Source organism: Cygnus olor, chromosome 8, assembly GCF_009769625.2.
Source record: "Cygnus olor isolate bCygOlo1 chromosome 8, bCygOlo1.pri.v2, whole genome shotgun sequence".
Taxonomy (NCBI): Eukaryota; Metazoa; Chordata; class Aves; order Anseriformes; family Anatidae; genus Cygnus; species Cygnus olor.
In genome coordinates this window covers 5,824,067-5,841,923 of record NC_049176.1, presented here as the reverse complement: position 1 = coordinate 5,841,923, position 17,857 = coordinate 5,824,067, and the positions used below count along the sequence as shown (strand labels likewise).

Here is a 17,857-nt window from a genome sequence, read left to right as displayed (position 1 = left end):
TGTATGATTTGAATTATAAAAGGCTTTGGATGTTCGATACCATTTTCAAGTATCTCACTTTGCAGTGTGGTAAGTAATAGTACAGTAGAGGTAAGAGCTTGGTAATTTGATATATAGCAGACATGTTTTCCTTAGCATTAGGACCTTAATCGAACTATTCTGTGCCTCCGGCTGTGTGCCTGTCTGCGGACCTAGCCGACAGGCTCTTATTAAGTAGCACCTCTTGTTAAATGCTACTTTTCGTGAGTGAGTGTTATTACAATGTGTGTCTTAGCGTTGTTATATGCGCTAGGCTTCTGTTGTGAAGCTGAATTGTTATTGGGTGAGAGAGCTCCTCCCCCTTGCCTGTGTTTATTGCTTGGCTTTGCTTAAGAGAACAGTTCTGAATACCCAAGCAAGAAAGAAAGGGAAATCTTTCTGTATGTATGTATGTCTGGAATTGTAGATTTTTTTTAAAAAAAAAAAAAAAAAAAAGGTAATTTAGACTAAAACCCCTGTACTCGAAAGTCACTAAGCATTTCTACATCATCTGCCGTCTAGCTGTGCCTGCCTTGTGTGGCTGTACTTGATTTTTAGCCTCATTATAACCTGGGGGGGACACGTTTTGCTGTCTCTCCTGACAGCAGTTGCGGGCAGCATGGACAGCGGCGTTCTTTCTCTCAGAGGCCCGTTGCTCCCTCAGCCGCCGCCATGGCTGCGCTGGAGCGGGCAGCGCTGCCCGGGGCCTGAGGGCCGCGGCCGGGCCTCGGGGCGGGGCCGGGCCCGGGGAGGAGGCGGCGGGGCCGGGGCCGCTGGGCCTCGCGAGGGCCGCGCTGAGGCGGAGTCGGGGGCGCTGCCGGGAGCCCGCCGAGGAGCGCGGCCTGCGCCTGGGCCCGGCCCCGGGGCGGCGGGGCTGCGGCGGGGCCCGGCTGAGGGGAAGGCGCCGGGGCCTGGGCGCGGCCCGCGGGGAAGCGGCGGCGGAACGGGGACGCGGTGCGGTGCGGTTTGGTTTTTAACGGCGCTCGGGGGGCGCTGGTGTGGCGGTGCGGGGCCGTGTTCGCCGCGACATAACGCGTGCCGGGCCCGGGATGCTGCTCGCCGTGGTGCTGTGCGCGGCCGTGCTGCCCCGCGCCGGGGCGGCGCCCGACGAGGAGTGGATCGACCCCACCGACATGCTCAACTACGATGCGGCGGCCGGAGCCATGAGGAGGCCCTACAAGGTGCGTGGGAAACACCTGGGTAGAGACAGATAGGTGTCCCTCCTAGGTACTCCTTCAGCCGCGGCATGTGGAAAGATTGCCCTTAAGTTGTGGAGTTTAACAGAATCGTATAATAGTAGACACTCTTTATAACAACAGATAATATATAATTATAATATAGTAATATATAATTATAATATATATATATATAATATAAAAATAAATTATAAAATATATATAATATAAAAAATATAATAGTAATATATAATTATAAATAATAGGATTATGTTTGTATCACCTTGTAAAGTTATATCCTAATCCATAAACAGAAAACAATTGCATGTCTAGTAGTAAAATTGAAAGAAAAAAGTAGCAACTGATATACTGTAGTTATGTAGTTTAGGGCCTTTTACTAATAATTTCTGTTATGCACTGATCAAGTCGCAGAAAGTATGCTCTTTAGTTCCTTATGGGTGGTGGTCAACTGATCTGTGCAGGTTGTGGCTCTGCAGTTGTTTCTCTGAGAAGTACGGGGTTAAGCAGCTCTTGATGGTCTCTGAAGTACAGTGTTAAACATCTGGAAGGGTTTAGTCGATAAAAGTTGGAATATCTGAAGTTAATGGTTACATTTGACTTGAATTACCTAGTTCCCCAGTAATACAGGAATGAAGCCCTCTAACGCTTTGTAAGTTGTATAAAGTTTTATAGTGCTGGGCGTTGGAACCTTTACAAGGAAGATCAGAACCAGGGCTGAGTATTGTACAGCTAGTATGTCGTGAATCTGGAGAAGGTGAGACATGAACAGATAACTTTGAGAAAGTGAATTGTATCCAGTTGTCTTGCATTGGGAGGGCTGTATGTATATATCATGGGATGCATATTATTTGTCTGTGACACATGTGCACACAAGGCACTGTAAGCCACAGTTGGTTGTACAGGCACCCTTGATCTTGTCATTCTTCAGTTTTAAAGTTTGGCTTTGCAGTCTTGAGTAATATTATTTTAATGTTTCAGAACTTAGTTTTATGGAGCTTAAAAAATGCAGACTACGTTATTCGTCTCCACAGAGTTCCCCCTCAGCCTGCACCTACCTCAGTTGCAGCTGGTAGTCATTAGCATCTGTAAAATTCAGCAGCAAGCTTTGGAGTCTTTAACTTTGCTGCCCAACTGCTTCTACTTGTATCAGAAATATTCAGAGTTCTACTGTTGTCCCCCATGAAAAAAGGGAGAAATATGACTGCTTTGGAATAATCCTTCAAGAATTTATTTTCTGCTGTACAGTTAGATTTTAGTTTTCTGCTCTACAGTGAGAGGTTTTAGGCAGGCAGGCTACGCAGCCAAAACAAAACTTCCTATCAGATGATGTGTTCTAGTGAGGTCACTTAATTCTGTGATGTTGTGCTTCCTTTTGGAGACTTTCCTCAAGGTGCATACCAAATCACGTAGAAGAAGCACTGCTAAGACTGCAGCTGAGCAATAGCCAGAGAAAATGGGACATTGTTTCAGGGCGAAGGGGAACAGGAAGGTTAGGGCATGCAACAAGGAATGTAGCTTGGTGTTTACTTCCAGTCGGGCTGCGTGGCCAGCCGGGTCGGGAATTTCATCTGGCTGAAAACGGTGTGTGTGCTTGCTGAGTCAGTTTTTAGCCGGTCAGATATCTAATCTGATGCTCTGTGGGTTCATGTGATCACCAACACTCAGAGGAGGGGAAAGGGCAGGTGGGGGAGGAAAGGGCACGACCTCTCCTTTTGATGGCGGCATGCATTTAAATAAGCATAAAGCAATCGTCACTCCGGATGGAGCCTAAAACAACAGCAGAGAGGCAGCGGAATATAGCTGAGGGAGTACATGCAGAAAAGACCAACACTGTTTTTAGCCCCTTTGCTTTTTTTAAAGGGAGCTGACCATAAGAATGTAACGTGGCATATTGACAAATTGTTCTTCTTTTGTAATTTTAGGTAAACTATTATGATTCTGAGGATAAGACAGCGGATGCAGTCAACACTGAAAAGTTACCAAGTTGCTTCAGGGAAGTGGATTCCTTGCAAAAGAAGGTTTGTGACGGAACTTCAGCATATTTTCTGGTCTTTTCTAGTTTGTGCTTTCTGACAATGCAGAGGCAGTGGATAGCATAGAGCAGGTGAATTGCTGGCACGGCTTGAGAGAGATCATGGGTTATATAGGGGGAACTTCTTCACGTAACTTTAAAGGAAAAACTAAAAGTGATTTGAACTTAATTCCAAATTGCTGCTCAGCCTACCAAGGCCTGTCACCTAAAACATTCTGAGGTGTAACTGAAGTCAGGAGGAGTTGTGTGCTGTTCGACGCTGACAGTTTAACCGTGGTGGTGTTACTCCATGCTGCCAAAAGCCAGGAAACCTAACCTTTTGTTTGAGCTGTTCAGTTGTGTAAGATTTTAAGGGGTGGGCTGTGGGTGTAAAGAGTGCACTTGTGGCCAACCATAGTGCGTGATGGTGGCAGCTCTCGGAAGTCCTGTAAGTGCCCCACTCTGTTTCTTCCCCTGAGCTCAGAAGGATGCAGTCATGCTTGTGTAGCTACCAAGACCCGCTTCCCTCATCCATTTGGAGACCCAGTGTGAAATGTAATTTTAATACTGTTTGACTTAGTATGTTTGGATACAAACTTAAAAATTAAGGAGATCCAGATCTTAAGTTTTTCTTGTCTTACTGAGGTTGGTATTCAAACCGTGTTATCACCAGAGCTGAAAGCTCTCCTACAGGCCAAAGCCATGGAAAGCAGCAGCAGAATGGAAACTTACGCCTTAGCAACTGCATATGATTTTTACCTGGGGTGCTAATCATGGGATTATTGCCAAACTAATGCGCTTCCATTAATTGTGGGTGTAATGTGTTGGTAGTATTTTTTTAATCTCCTACAAACAAGCTGGTTTGAGCAACAAATGAGTAAAAGCGTCTTTACATTGTAGATTGCAGAATGCGAGAAGAGGAATGCCAAATCACAGGAAAGCCGGAGCTTTTATATTTTTAAGCGATACTTGAATAAGATTCTAAATGAAGCTGGAAAACTTGGCCTTGTAAGTATTTGAAAATTGCTTTAAAATGAATTTGAATTCATATTACCACTTCCTTTGTTTTTCACAGTTAACAAGTATTGATTAATTATTCTCTCATACTTTACTATTCAGTTCCCTTCATTTTAATATAAAGAAAAAGATGATACAAGTATGTGCATTCGGTATTGGTGTTAGTGTTACTGGTGTTTGCTCAGTTGCCACTTTATCTGTAAAGCACCTGAGGGAAGATTGTGAATTTAGAATGTGTATCCAAGTATCTGTTGCTGGGGTGCAGCTACAGTAATACCCCCTCCAGTTCACGTCAATGGTTGTTAAACTGAAAAGAGCCTGATCTCGTTTGTTCATTTGTTTTTATGCCTTAGTTTTAGACCCATCTAGGAGTAGTAGCTTCTAGAGTCTGCGTATAAGAATCACCTCATTATTTTATTCATTACATTGTCTTTGGAAATACTTTTTTTTTTTTCTGTTCGGAGATAGAAGGATAAATTTTTAGCAATTAGCAAAAATAATATTTTTAAAAAGAACATTATACTTAGCAATGTAAGATTTCTTATTTCCGTGCTTAATAGCTTCTGTCTGTATTACCCAGGCATGATCAAGTCCAGTGGCACACATAATGCATTAGTCATTAATACCTGTTAATGAGAAGCAATTGTAAAATTTTAATAACACTACATTTTTTTTTTAGGTTTTTGCAGTGGAATTGAAAGAGAACAAAACAGTTGAATTCATGATTTATAGGGGTGAGGTGAATGAACAGAAATATGATAGAGCTATAGTGGGCTCCCTATCCCAAGTCTTCATCCTGCAGTCTACCACAAAAAGGGGCTGGTATAGGACGAGGGTCTGTAATCAGGATTTTGCATAGCAATACAGGTTTTCATATATCCATGTATTTCCCAATAGACAACTTCTCACCATCATTTTGCTTTGCTTTTAATTCAGCCTGAGGAAGACATGGACCGTGTGCATTATGATGCTGAGATCATCCTTACAAAACAGACGTATTTGGAAATCCTCAAGTTTCTCAATGAGGAAACGTGGCAGTCAGGGGCTGTGGATGATGCTCTTAGTGATATTTTGATCAATTTTAAGCACCATGATGGTAAAGCTTGGCATTGGAGCTTTGAAGACACTTTTGGAATTGATTTATATAATATGTTTATGGTAAGACAAGAAAGGAGATATATATATATTTTTTTTAATTACTGTTTTCTCCAGTTTCTTTGTGCAAATCTAGCCAATGAATAATACCGTCTTAACTCCACCTGAAAATCAGCTCCTTCCATCGTACGTACAGTGAGTCACTCTTGCTTCTTGGCTGCTGAAGGTAGAGGTGATATAGTCAGTTAAAGTAAGAATTAAACTTTTTTTTTTTGTGGTCTGATTTTCTTTTTGTAGAATTGCATTTTTTTTTTTCTGGTACGCATTTTTTTTCTTGCTTTTATATCTGAGTTGTGTGGTTGTGTGATTCCTTAGACTAGTTTCTCATCACTTACATTTATAATGCACAAGTTGCTCGTTTTCCAGATTTGCCTCTTGTTCGAATAGATGCTGTTGCTGTTGGCTCCTGCAGGAGCTGGAATACTTTTCTGTTGAAACAAGTATATATTTGATGTCTTAGATTTTATAGGTTAGAGTTGTGAATTGAGTAGAAAAAAATTGTCTAGTGTTGGAGAGGAGAATGTGACTGTGTGAAAATGTCATATTCTCTAAACGGAATTAGAAAATGTTAAACTGAGAATAAGCTTGTTTAGTTTTCAGGTAGTTCGTAGAAGCCAAATAAAAAAGCAAGTGGTCCACATTGTAACTTTGCTCTTAGGAGTCCTCAGATGGAAAAAGGCTGTAAAGTGCTTTCCTGAAGTCCTGCTGCTGGTACTTAAACTGTAACTTGGCCTCTTAACCAAACTGCAGCAGTTGGCTGCAGTGGTTCTGTGGTTCATAGCATGCACTTCAACACTCAAGTGTTGGATTGTATCGATTTTGTAATTTTAAATTATGATAGGTAATGTGATACATGTCATAAGGAAGAAATAACAAAATATCATAAGGAAAAAAAAGAGCAATAGAAACGTAAGGCTGTGATAGGAATGACTGGTAGTAATACCATGACGCTTTTCTGTTTTGTGCTGCAACAGATATGCTATGAAAACAAGAAGTTTCCTAACTGTTTCTGTGTAAATGATGCTGGTAAAAATGAAAGCTGGCAGTTTTTTTCAGATGTCCTGATTGTAAGCTTGGAAAATCTGGATCATAATTCTTTCCTATCTTCTTTTTCAGATACTCTTGTGCTTAGTGTGCACTGTGATTTTAATAGCTACGGAGCTGTGGACACGTATTCATTGGTTTGTTCAGCTGAAACGTGTTTTATTAATAAGTTTTCTCATCAGTTTTGCATGGAACTGGCTTTACTTATATAAGGTAAGTTGTTTTGAAACCTAAATGGCTTTTAGGCTTAAAACCTGACAGTTGTGAGGGAGTTAAGGTTATTTAGTTGACTGCAAAATAAAAGAAGGGATGAAAGGCTGTGTTTTGTATGTTGACAGGTGTGTTAGGCTTAAAGAACAAAAGAAACCCTGCCGATTTTTGTCCTGCCACAAAGGTGCACAAAATCCACAACGCAGTAGAATGGTGATTTCACTGCGTGGGCAAGGAGCTCTGTTCCGTGACACAAACAATGTCTAAAGGAGCTTGGCAGAAGTCTTATGAAAAAGTACTGAGTTTTTTTGCTTTCCAAAGATTCCCTACCTGAAACTGTATTTAACAGGTGATAGACAGAGACAAATGCTTAACGCATGGTGATAAAGTAGCCGGCTGTACAGTGGTATTGGTTTTAATGGGAGGAACTTGACCTACTAGGTCATAGCCCGGCCACAAAACCTAGGACACGTCCTGTCATCAGAACTTCACTGAGGCCCGTCAGAACTGCAGAGCGGGTGAGGTGCCAGGGAGTAGGATGGTTCTTGAACAGGAATGGATTGCTGTGCGAAGGACTTAGTTTGAGTCATTGAATAATGACAGAATTTTTCAGCTGATGATTTGCCTTAACTTCTTCTACTTGATTATCAGCTGCAGACTGTCAGGCAAAATTATAATCACTACGGGTGTTTATGTTAATGGCACAATTTAAAAAATTAAAGAGAACATAAAGAGAAACTGATGTTTTAATAAGTAATTTTGTAGCAGCTGTCTCTGTTTTGAATCCAGAAATACTTAAGGAAGTGTGATGTCAGATGCTTTTGTCCTGGATTTACATCTTTGAACACTGAAGTTTACTGTTTTGATAATTCAGTCTCCATTTGGAGAATAAATCAGGGGTAGCCAGCTTGGGAGGATTTTATCCATTCCCAGGAAGTACTTGGAATCTAGCTTGGTTTAGGAAGCAACTTTTTTAATAGACTTACCAGGTGATTATCCCATGCCCGCTAAAAGCAGGTACATGGCGTGGTGCTGCGTGGAGGTGGGCGTTCTGTGCAGGTGGCTCTGTGCTGGCTGCTGCGGAGGGGTTTTGGGGTCTGGGTGCCCCTGCACCCGGCCTGCGTGCTCTGCGGTGCCCCGGGGATGGGTCTCAGCCCGGGCGCTGGCCTGGGGGCTGCAAAGCTCTTGTGGACTGCAAAGCTCTTGTGGACTGCAGCTGTCCCAGGGGTTGTGCTACTGACGGCAGGAAGGTTTGTGGTGGAAGCAGTCAGTGCCTTTTGAAAACTAGTTTTGTCCCTGCAAAGAAACTTCAAACTGGGTTTGGCTTGTGGAATGTTGCTTTTTCAGATGTGCAATGAATCTTAAAAGTTTTTACAGATGATGGCATCTCTCTCTTTATTTTTTACAAATATTTCTGATTCTCCTGCAGCTGGCCTTCGCGCAGCACCAAGCAGAAATTGCCAAAATGGAGCAGTTTGATAATGTCTGTGCTGAGAAATTGGACTGGAGGGACAGCCTTATTGGTAAATATTTGTTTCGTTGTTTTGTAATAGTTTTTAAGATCACAAAAGACTCACTAATTGTACCCAAAATATTCTAATTTCTTCATAAATTGTAAGTACACTGAATGTTCTTGAGCAATACGTGATTATGTGGTTTTACCATTTTTCCGTTTCACAAGACTTCCCTTGCTAGGCCTTTGAAGGAGAGCCCATGGCAAAAATGTTCTTAGGTCCTGTCCTGGGGTTACTTCTTTTCTTCTAAAACTTGGCCCATGAGTGTTTCACCAGCTCCCCCACCCCCAGTGCCATTCAGTGCAGGTCATCAAAGATAGAACAGCAGAATCAAAGATTTTTTTTCTATCTTTCAGGCATGTGAATACAACAGAGTTCAGAAATTCAATCTTGCAACGAATTTCTTACTCTACTTTCGTTATTATCCAGAGATGGCTGAATTTTCTGATAGCGATTATTTACTATCCAGTGGTATAGCAGGTAGATTAATGATAGCAACTCTTAATAAGTGTCTGTTGTGGTCTTTTCTTGGAACGTAATGGCTGTGATTGCTTCATTTATGTCAAATTTCGGTGGTTTTTGGTATGACTGCCCTGAATTCAAACTACAGAAACAAACACTGGTGTCATAAATTACTTAAAGTTGTCTTAAGGAGTAAGACTTTCTGCTTAGATCTAAGATGTTCTCTTGAAATGTACCAGATGCACAAACATTCTTCTGCATACTTGCAGCCTGGCAGGTAAGTGGTAACACTCAACATTACTTATGTTTCAGTGCCTGTGGACAAAATGTGCCAGATAACAAGAGTTTCCACAGGCCGTGCTTCTTCTTCTTCTTCTTCTGTGGCTTCTAGGCTCTAAATTCTTCCAATAAAGAGAACTTTGTTGACTAAACATGGGAAAACCTTAGTTTCTTCTCTTTCTTTCCTTCTTTCCCTGCATCCCTGTGACTGGATAAGCTACATTGCCAAGCTAATTTCAGATTGTTAAAAAATAAATCTGGGCTTTGAACCATATCTAGAAGATTTCCATAAGTAGTTGAAATGCTACTTTCTGTATTACGACAATGTCATAAAATGTGTTTTTTAAAAAGTAGTAAAAATGTGTCTCTGCTTTGAATACAGAATGGCTCAGAAGTAAGTGGACGTTGCAGGACGATCCCTGCCAGAAGTACTACGAAACGCTACTAGTGAATCCTGTTCTGCTGGTTCCACCAACAAAGGTACATGCCAGACCCAGAGCAACTGTGTACGATTGTTTGTCAGCAGTGACAACGTTATTTTTTGGGTTGTGTTTCTCTAGGCATTGGCTATTACTTTCACCAACTTTGTAACTGAGCCTTTGAAGCATGTGGGACAAGGCATTGGTGAATTCATCAAGGCGCTTATGAAGGAGATACCACTGCTCCTGCAGATTCCAGTGCTAATTATAATGGCTCTGGCTGTCCTGGTTTGTATGCATTTCTTAAATTTAAAAGCTCATATTTGTTTTTATATACTAAACTTATTTATATGGAAGTATTGTTATATGTTATTAATTATTGCTTATTTGTACTGATGAGCAGAGTTCATAGCACAGATGAAATTATTTCTACAAGGGATTTTTTTCCTAGACTGTACTCTTTATAAGTACAGTTGGTTTAGCTATTAAAATAACTTAAGTTTGTATTGAAATTGCATCACTTTCCCTTTGCGCAAGGAGGATAAAATAGCATTTAAACTGCTTACAATCCTAGACTCTGACAGTTTATTTGAAATTATGTTCCCTTTTGTTAAGTATCATTACACAGTGATGCATCTAATTGGCATTTTGTACATAACGCATTGAGTTAGAGCCTTCAGCACCTTCCTTCTAGCACCAAAGATGGGTTACAACCTGGCAGCTCCTGCAGTGTGGTCAGACTGCAGAGAGCCTGAATTTTATCGCAGCCATTCTGGTCATCCAGGCTTTTCTTTCAGTGCTGATCAGGTTTGTGACTTTGAATTCTGTGTGAAACAAATGTTTGCAGTTTTGTTTTTGTTTTCCCATCCCCAGGCTTTCTGCTATGGTGCAGGATCGTCCGTGCCTATGATAAGATATTTAACATCTTCTCAGAGGAAGACACTTCCTCCACCTGACAGTCAACAGGAGAAAATAGACTTTGGGCGATATGATGGGAGTACATCAGATGGCCGTTATTCACAGAAGATTCCTTACATTTATAGAGGACCTTATGACAGGGGAGATGCTCAGCTGAGACCTGGAAATGGCAGCAGAAACCCTGACATGTTGCGTGCAAGCAGTGAGCCAGACACGCAAGTAGAAGAGTCTCAAAAAACAGACCCTGGTGTATGTTAGTCTTTGAGCTGGGATTAAGTTTGCTTCTGTGCCGTGTGCTAGAATGTGGTTAAACAACAGGCTTACCCAAGCCTTGTGAGGAGAGGTACCTGTTCCCCTATAGAACAATGTGGTATAGGTTGTTTTGGGCATATTTTGTTCTGGAAAAATACTATGTGATGGTTAACTGTGTCAGGAAACCACTTAATTAAAATATTTCGTAGTAGAGACTTAAATAACTTGTTTTGAGGGATCTTATGTACTTATAACTGTATGACAGTACTTATGTCAGCCTCAGGAATATAGATTACTCATGTAAGGGGGAAAAAAAGCCCAATGGACTTTCCTTTGAATTACAGAAAATTTAAAACAGATTTGTACTCTAGATTGTGCTCATTCCCATGTGCTGTTTCTCCAAGGGGAAAAAAAAAAGATACCAAGATACCTGTCAATCATACTTAAAAGTTAGGAGATGTGGGGGAGTTCTGCCCTTGAGCTGAGAGGCACTTGAAGGAATGGACCCCATCAGTTTGGGTTGGTTGATTAATAGCTTATTATTAATTTTTACAGAAGAGATTGCACACCGAGTCTGAAGTCTGTAGAGTAGAAACTGCCCCAGCTACAAATGTTACCGAAGAACGTGCACTGGAACAGCAGAAACAGCAACCAGGCAAAGCAGAACAAGACACTGGAGAAAACTGCGATCTTAATAAAAACCTAGAAGGAACAAGTTCCACAGGGGGTCCACTTGAAGAGGAGAAAAAGGGCAGTATGTGCAACTCACAGGAAGGAGGAGACTGAGGAACCCGCAACCTCTGCTGTAAGTTTTGTCTAATCTTTAATTGTCCCATACTTAACTAGCTCTGCTCTAGTTCTGAAATGTTTTAGTTCTAAATGAGAGCTCAGTAAGCTGATGAGAACTCAGTGTTGGTCAGAGCAGTGGTAAGCATAGCTGTGAGGCAGGGGTTAAAAATTGAGATTGTGTAGATACTACTGGAACTGGAAATAAATGTGCTTTTAAGTAGGATAAAACAATGTTAAGTAGCCAAGAGAACAGCTTTGTGCAGGTGGCTGGCTTGTTTGAAATCAAGTTTGTGGCACAAGTTTCAAGTAAAAGTAGGTATTCTGTGGTAGGAAAGCACTGATGCTCTGTGATTAGCAAACATAACCCTAATCAGATAATTGGAAAACAGCTTGAAGAGAGTTGCTGATAGTCACATAATTCATGTAAGACTAATTGCAGCTAAAATAGAAGTCTCAGGAAGGACTACCCTTGTTTTATATTCTTTAAAATCAGTTTTCAGTAGTTAGAATTGCTATTAATCAGCTCAGTTCTGGGACATCTTGAAATCAAGGGCAGAAGTGTGAGAAACTAATGTTGTATCAGTTTGTTTTAGGGATGTTCAAAGCTGAACAAGGAATAAGAAGCACTAAAGTACAAGTACCAAAGATGAGCTCACTAAAATGATGGTACACCTGATTTTGGAGCAATGTTCTGGCATTTCTCCTTAGAAGAAAAAAAAAATTTGTTTCAGTAGACGTCCATTTTTCAGGGCTTAGAAAGCTACAATAGCATGTCTGTAAAACTTTTAACAGTTAAGTCTACTTCATTAGTCTTAAAATGCCATTTTACTCTGATGCTAAAAGTAACTGTCAATTCTTCTCCATGGGTATAATACTTGAATTAAAAATGGAGAACACTTTGGTTATAAATAACCAAAGTAAGCAGTTTGCCACCTTAGCCATTAAATCAATGACTTTCAACTGAAGTCATGCACTTAAAACAGCACAGAGACCTCAGGGTTCTCCAGAGCCTTGTACTACGCTAGGGCAGTACAGGTGGCCGTCACGGGTGAGCACTAATACTTCGAACGGCTTTTCTCAGGAAACCCCCAGCACAGCGCATGGTCTTTTCAGGAGAAGTAGTTCAGGTCAAGTAATAAGCAGCATACATATGTTTGTTGTTTGTAATGCTTAAAATAGATTTAGAGGAGGAATTACCTGATGTCCATGGTAGCCCATGCCAAATACCTCCCATCCCTGTAGAACACTAGTGGTGGTGGAAATGTACCACAGTCTATAGAACAGCACTGATAGCTGTTAAATAAATATACTATTATAAATATATACATATACTAAATAAGTTAATATATAAATATACTTAGATACAAGTATATCTTTAAAATAGTCTGATTGTTTCCTACATTATTCAGTGTAGTTTTATGTTTAATTATTGCCAAAATAAACCCAGCATATTTTTAAAATAATATTTTTGTTTCAAAGAGGAGTAAAACAAGGTTTTGAAATACTTTTTTCTTTCTTAAATAATCATGATTGTAGAAAGTTTGGAAGAAGCAAAGACAGACTAAGTACTCAAGCTATTTCAATTACTTTTATTTTTTTAAAAAAATTATAAAAGAAAATGGGACTGTTTTCCAGGGAGGTACAAATCAGAAAAAAAAATCAAGTTTTCTTTAAAAAGAGCATATACACTTAGGTCTTAACGCTAGATGTGGGAGAGTCCACACATCAGCACTGAGAATACCTTGATGGCAGAAAAAAAATGATGTTAATGTTCATAGACTAGAGCAGTTAAGCAGGAGATACAGTAATCAGTATCTCAGACACTGCTAAAAGTAGCTGCCAATATAAAGAACAGTGGCAACTCCAACTACTGGTCACATGCGTGATGCTGCTATTATACAAAAATGATTAGAAAGGAGACAAAACTACTAATTAAAGTCTTTTGTAAAAAGGCATTTATGTTTTCCAACAAACATAATTGATTCCTAAGATGCTAGTGTACAGTACGAGCCTGTTAATTTCCTCAGCTAGAACTTGGTCCTTTTATAGCAGAGGGTAAGTGGACTCTTTGCTCATCCATTCTCTTAGCTTGTGCTCGCAAAATCAGGCTGAAAAAGTCCTCATCTGGTACAGTTGGTCCTTTTGCAGATGATGGAGGAGCACATCTTTGATCATCCAGTCTGGAGCCCTGTAGACAGACCAGGCAATAAAGCTGCATATTTAGAGGAAAATATATATCTCAATAAGCAAACAATATAAATGAAAAATGATTGTTTGTTTTTCCCAGGTTTAAAGCTATTACATGGCTTTAATAGTTTAAGCTTTGGTGCAAGTAGCTAACTAGGCCTTAACCCTTCTCAAATGAAATTACTAATTTAAAATTGTAAGTGTAGCTAAAATGGTGCCTCCAACTGTATCAGAAAATACAACCCCCAATTTAGTTCTTGTTCCTATTGCAGAACATGATTCAAGTATCTTTTGCCAGAAAAATTTCAGTGTTAGTTCTACTAGTTCTAGTCTCATATGACCAAAAACACGGTTGTCTTCTGACATACCAGCATTGCTCTTTAGGCTAGGATTGCTACCCTTTTCTTAGCGCTTCTATTACAACAGTAAGGTTTTTACAGCTGTCTTCCTGCCTTTCACTATACAGGGAATAAAAATAGCTACACTGTAGTAAGATTTGGATAAGCAATATAGAGAGAGAGGTTTCCTTCAAGCTCATCAGACTGTGATTTAAATGTACTGATGTTACAGAGCAGTTGGCATAAAATGTCTGAGCTTGTTTCTGCGTTCGTTTCACACAGTTGTCAGCTCCTGGTCAGATTTTACAAGGTCTGGCTGTGGACTGCAACCATGTCCTTGAATAGAGTTGTCTTTGAGATAAAAGTCTCAAAATAAGCAACTCTTTTGTTCATAAAGCAGTAAAATCAGTACTGGATGACAAGATTAAAGTTTTCCATTCTTTTCTGAATGAGCACAGTCCAGGCGTATTACATATTTGCTACGCATAGTGCATAAAGAGACAAAATTTATCATACTAATTTCTAGATTCTTTGCTTGAATCAAAAAAGTAAATAGACAAGTTGCTAAAATAGATACTTCATCAGATTATATAAATATATATTACATATATGTAATATGTATGTGCATATATATGTGTGTGTGTATATATTTATGTACATATGTGTATGTATTTACATTCTTACCCACCAAATCAATTTGTATCTTAAAACACATGAGAAGCACAGAGGCTTAGTTGAAGACACTAAATATTTAGGATGCACAAATCAAACCCCGGAAGACTCAGAATCTTACCTGGCATTTTATCAATATATCAAAAAAGTCATCATCTAGTTCTCTGTTGTTACTTGCCATCAAGTGCCCCAGGACTGACTGACTGTTGTGCTGATTAAGACGAAGTCCAGGTAGGTTACTGAAGCTAGCGCGCTGGTCATCTAGGCGGCGGCTCTGGGAGCTGGCAAGTAAGTCTAGAAATTCATCCGTGTGGGGTGAGACTACAGAAGTAGAAAAGGCTGGGGGAGGAAGAAAAACAAATGAGCCCAGAAGTAAGCACCCTTTCATTCAAATACATTTTTAGGATGTCATTTGACAGGAACTAAAAGCTACAGGTTTTGTTTTTAAAACTTACATTTTCTTATTGTTTTAGGTGGAGTAGAGGATGTTGCTACTGAAGCAGCTGAGAATCTGTTCTTCTCCTGGAAGTAGCATCTCTGGTCATCCATCCTGTTACTCTGGAATCGACTCAGCAGATCAAAGAACCCTTCATCTGCCATTGTCTCGCGACTGTTTCTCTGGAGAGGAGAGAAAAAATAGAGGTACTTTGAACTCAGAAGTACCTAAAACCAGGACAACTGCGTGGCAGTTTCATTCCAGTAATGTGTTTGATAACTGAAATCCAGTAAGCTAATTTTTTTAGTCATCCATTTCTATAGACAGTGATTTAGCCTAATAAGAAATGTTAATATATGACAAACGCTTCTGGAAGGTAAATCTATTAGAAACATTTTGTTCTCTGAAACATAACGAAATAGGGCTCTTATCAGTACAAATGGAGTAATTCCTCCTCAGCCATTAACCAACCAACAACCCAAATATATGCCTATGAAAGAGAAAACAAGAACAACAACAATGAACAATATCCATTTGCTCCTTAGCTCTCTGGTCAAAAGCTCTTTTCTCTTACCAAGATCAAATGACTTTTTTTGTCTTAAACTGATTTCTGTGAAGAGTGCAATAACCTAAAAAAATGTCAAATATCTTCCTGTATCTGAATCAGAAAAGCTATGTTGTTTTTTTTTTTAAGTTAGGAAAAGGAGGGTCTGGGAGAAACTCTAGATATAAAACGTATGTGAAAGCTGACCTGTAACTTGAGAAAATCCACCAGGAAAAAAAAACTTTCAACAGTAGAAAAAGCTTAAAGCTGTCACCACCCAGGAGACAGATGTAGAGTGCCAGATTCTCCCATCAGTTTACAGAGCCACAGTGTTTAAATCAAGTAAACAAGTAAAAGTGAAATGGACAGCTGCAGGACTGTGTTTTTCATAATTTTGGACAAACCGAGATGAGTAAAGGCTGTCATCTCCACAGCTCTCCAAACCTACCCTCTGAGAGTTGGGAAGACGATGATCAATAGAATTACTGGCATCCTGCAAAACTTTGGAAGCGGTGCTGGTTTTGAACTTTTTGCCTTTTAGTCGATTTACAAAATGCAGTTTTGCTGAAGGTTTGGCAACGAGTGGTTTCTGTTTAGCAAGAATCTCACTGTTCCAGTTCTGAACCTAAAAAAAAAACAAGGCTCATGAAACTAAGCCTCCTAATCTTGATCACTTACGGTTACCTCTTATTCAGTTCTTCTTTTCCTCCTCAAAATGAAGCAGCTTTACAATATTTATTTTATCCAACCACTAGGACAGAAAAAGTTAGTTTTTAGTTCTATTTACTTGACGTGTGGTTATTAATATCTCATTACCTGAAGCAGGTTAGTACTGTTATTGACCAATATATGGTCAAGTGGTGCATTTAATCAAACTTGCTGAAATTTTCCTTGCTGACTGCAGTGCAAGAACTCTAGTTCATGTCAACTCAAAACATGACATTCTTATAATACTAATAACTTTTACAAAGCATGAGTGCAAAACAAACCCCTAAGGCAAAACAAACCTAGATATCTAATCAGCTTTCTGTATAGTCCTTTACATGCACAGAATTCCCAGTGAAGATTGGAGAGGAAGGGAGAGAAAAATGCCAGCACAAGAGTAAACAGGAATAGCTATCTAATTTCACTGAATAACAGAATGGATAGCTTTAGCAACCTGAAAGAATTTTCATAAAAGAGAATTCCCCTAAATTCTCTTAAAATAAATATTTTATCTATAAAAATGATCATTTCATCCAGAACTAACAAACTTCTATAATATCTGCGCAAAAAAAGAAAACCTTTAATCTTGATCCTACATTAGAAAGTGTGAACACAATCACAAATCTTTCAGCAATACTGCCTACCCCCATGAAATGACTTCTAAAGCTTATTAAAGATCAACACACACTCCACCTCCAAGCAGATGGTATCCCTGTACAGTCAAACCATAACGCTAGTGTCATACGTTCCATATATCAAAGACATTTATGGAAAGAGTTTTTGAAACCTACCACATGAGTATCTTGAAAAAAAAACTTTATAAGAAATAAGCTGCAATACTATGTTACTAGTTGATAATAAAAATCCACATTAAATATTTTACTGTATTTATTAGTGAAACACACTACATGTATTTTAAGTAAATTGATTGCAGCCAAAGGAAAACCGTTCAGAGCAGCTGAGCTAAAACTTTGGAATTTTACACTGAATCACTTTCTGCATCAACCTCACAACACTTTTAAAAAGGAGATGAAAGGAATTCCTTTGATGCACACTACATTCATAATTCTGAATATTAAACCCTTACAGAAGCCTTTAGATTTTGTTGCTGTCTCACCAGCAGAACAAAAAGAAGAAAATTGCCAACCTTTTCTGGTGTTAATTTCATAAGTTCCATGTTCTCCATGCTGTGACGGCGTCCTACTCTGGGTCTGGTACCTTCAAGAAAGAAAAAAAGTTCATCTTGTTATCATTATGACTTATTGTGTCACCTTCAAACACCTGTGGCAGTTTTCATCAAATGTCCAAGATACAGCCATTCTGAGTTCCAAAACTCAGCACAGAATAAATAATCACTAGTAAAAGCAGCCTTAAAAAACACACCCATCTAAGGTATGTAAGCTGCTTTCATGGGACACAGAGAAGAGCCAAGGACCTTAAATTCAATCAGGAACATCAAATGAACCAGCTTTAACTCTAACCCCATGTTCCAAAAATGATTGGAAGAAAAAAAGAATGACATAATTTTGCAGCTAGTAGGCAAATCTCCCACATTAAAAAAAAAAGAAAAAAGAAAACACACAAAACCCAGGAACAATTAGAAAGTGAAGGTGATGCATCACATGAAGAAACTAGGCATTAACCTGTGATTCACAACATAAAGCCGTCAAAAAAGCAGGAGGTGAGGGGGT

At 39.5% G+C, this 17,857-nt stretch overlaps 2 protein-coding genes across 5 annotated transcripts in view; one reads left to right on the top strand and one right to left on the bottom strand.

Moving 5' to 3' along the window:
* Positions 1-764: 764 nt before the first annotated feature.
* Positions 765-17,036, top strand: CLCC1 (chloride channel CLIC like 1). The gene is made up of 11 exons (XM_040566178.1): positions 765-1,199; positions 3,137-3,232; positions 4,126-4,233; positions 5,179-5,400; positions 6,514-6,654; positions 8,081-8,174; positions 9,289-9,386; positions 9,467-9,613; positions 10,199-10,492; positions 11,051-11,300; positions 14,955-17,036. The coding sequence occupies exons 1-10, from the start codon at positions 1,068-1,070 to the stop codon at positions 11,279-11,281; spliced, it is 1,563 nt and encodes a 520-aa protein (XP_040422112.1). The 5' UTR covers positions 765-1,067; the 3' UTR covers positions 11,282-11,300; positions 14,955-17,036.
* The window catches only part of GPSM2 (G protein signaling modulator 2), a 26,036-nt gene continuing 21,038 nt past the window's right edge, over positions 12,860-17,857 (bottom strand). For all 4 annotated transcript variants that reach the window (XM_040566174.1, XM_040566177.1, XM_040566175.1 and 1 more), the window contains 5 exons: positions 17,314-17,384; positions 15,910-16,086; positions 14,937-15,099; positions 14,603-14,820; positions 12,860-13,472 (listed from right to left, as the gene is read on the bottom strand). In XM_040566174.1, the coding sequence (XP_040422108.1) occupies positions 13,308-13,472; positions 14,603-14,820; positions 14,937-15,099; positions 15,910-16,086; positions 17,314-17,384 (794 nt within the window). In that variant the 3' untranslated portion in view covers positions 12,860-13,307. The remainder of the gene's footprint in view (positions 13,473-14,602; positions 14,821-14,936; positions 15,100-15,909; positions 16,087-17,313; positions 17,385-17,857) is intronic.

What these genes read in the sequence shown, in the direction of transcription:
- CLCC1 (XM_040566178.1), top strand. Translation starts at nt 1,068, where the DNA reads ATGCTGCTCGCCGTGGTGCTGTGCGCGGCCGTGCTGCCCCGCGCCGGG. An exon ending in TGGATTCCTTGCAAAAGAAG is followed by an intron (nt 3,233 to 4,125) that starts GTTTGTGACGGA and finishes TTTACATTGTAG; the next exon opens with ATTGCAGAATGCGAGAAGAG. An exon ending in CTGGAGGGACAGCCTTATTG is followed by an intron (nt 8,175 to 9,288) that starts GTAAATATTTGT and finishes CTTTGAATACAG; the next exon opens with AATGGCTCAGAAGTAAGTGG.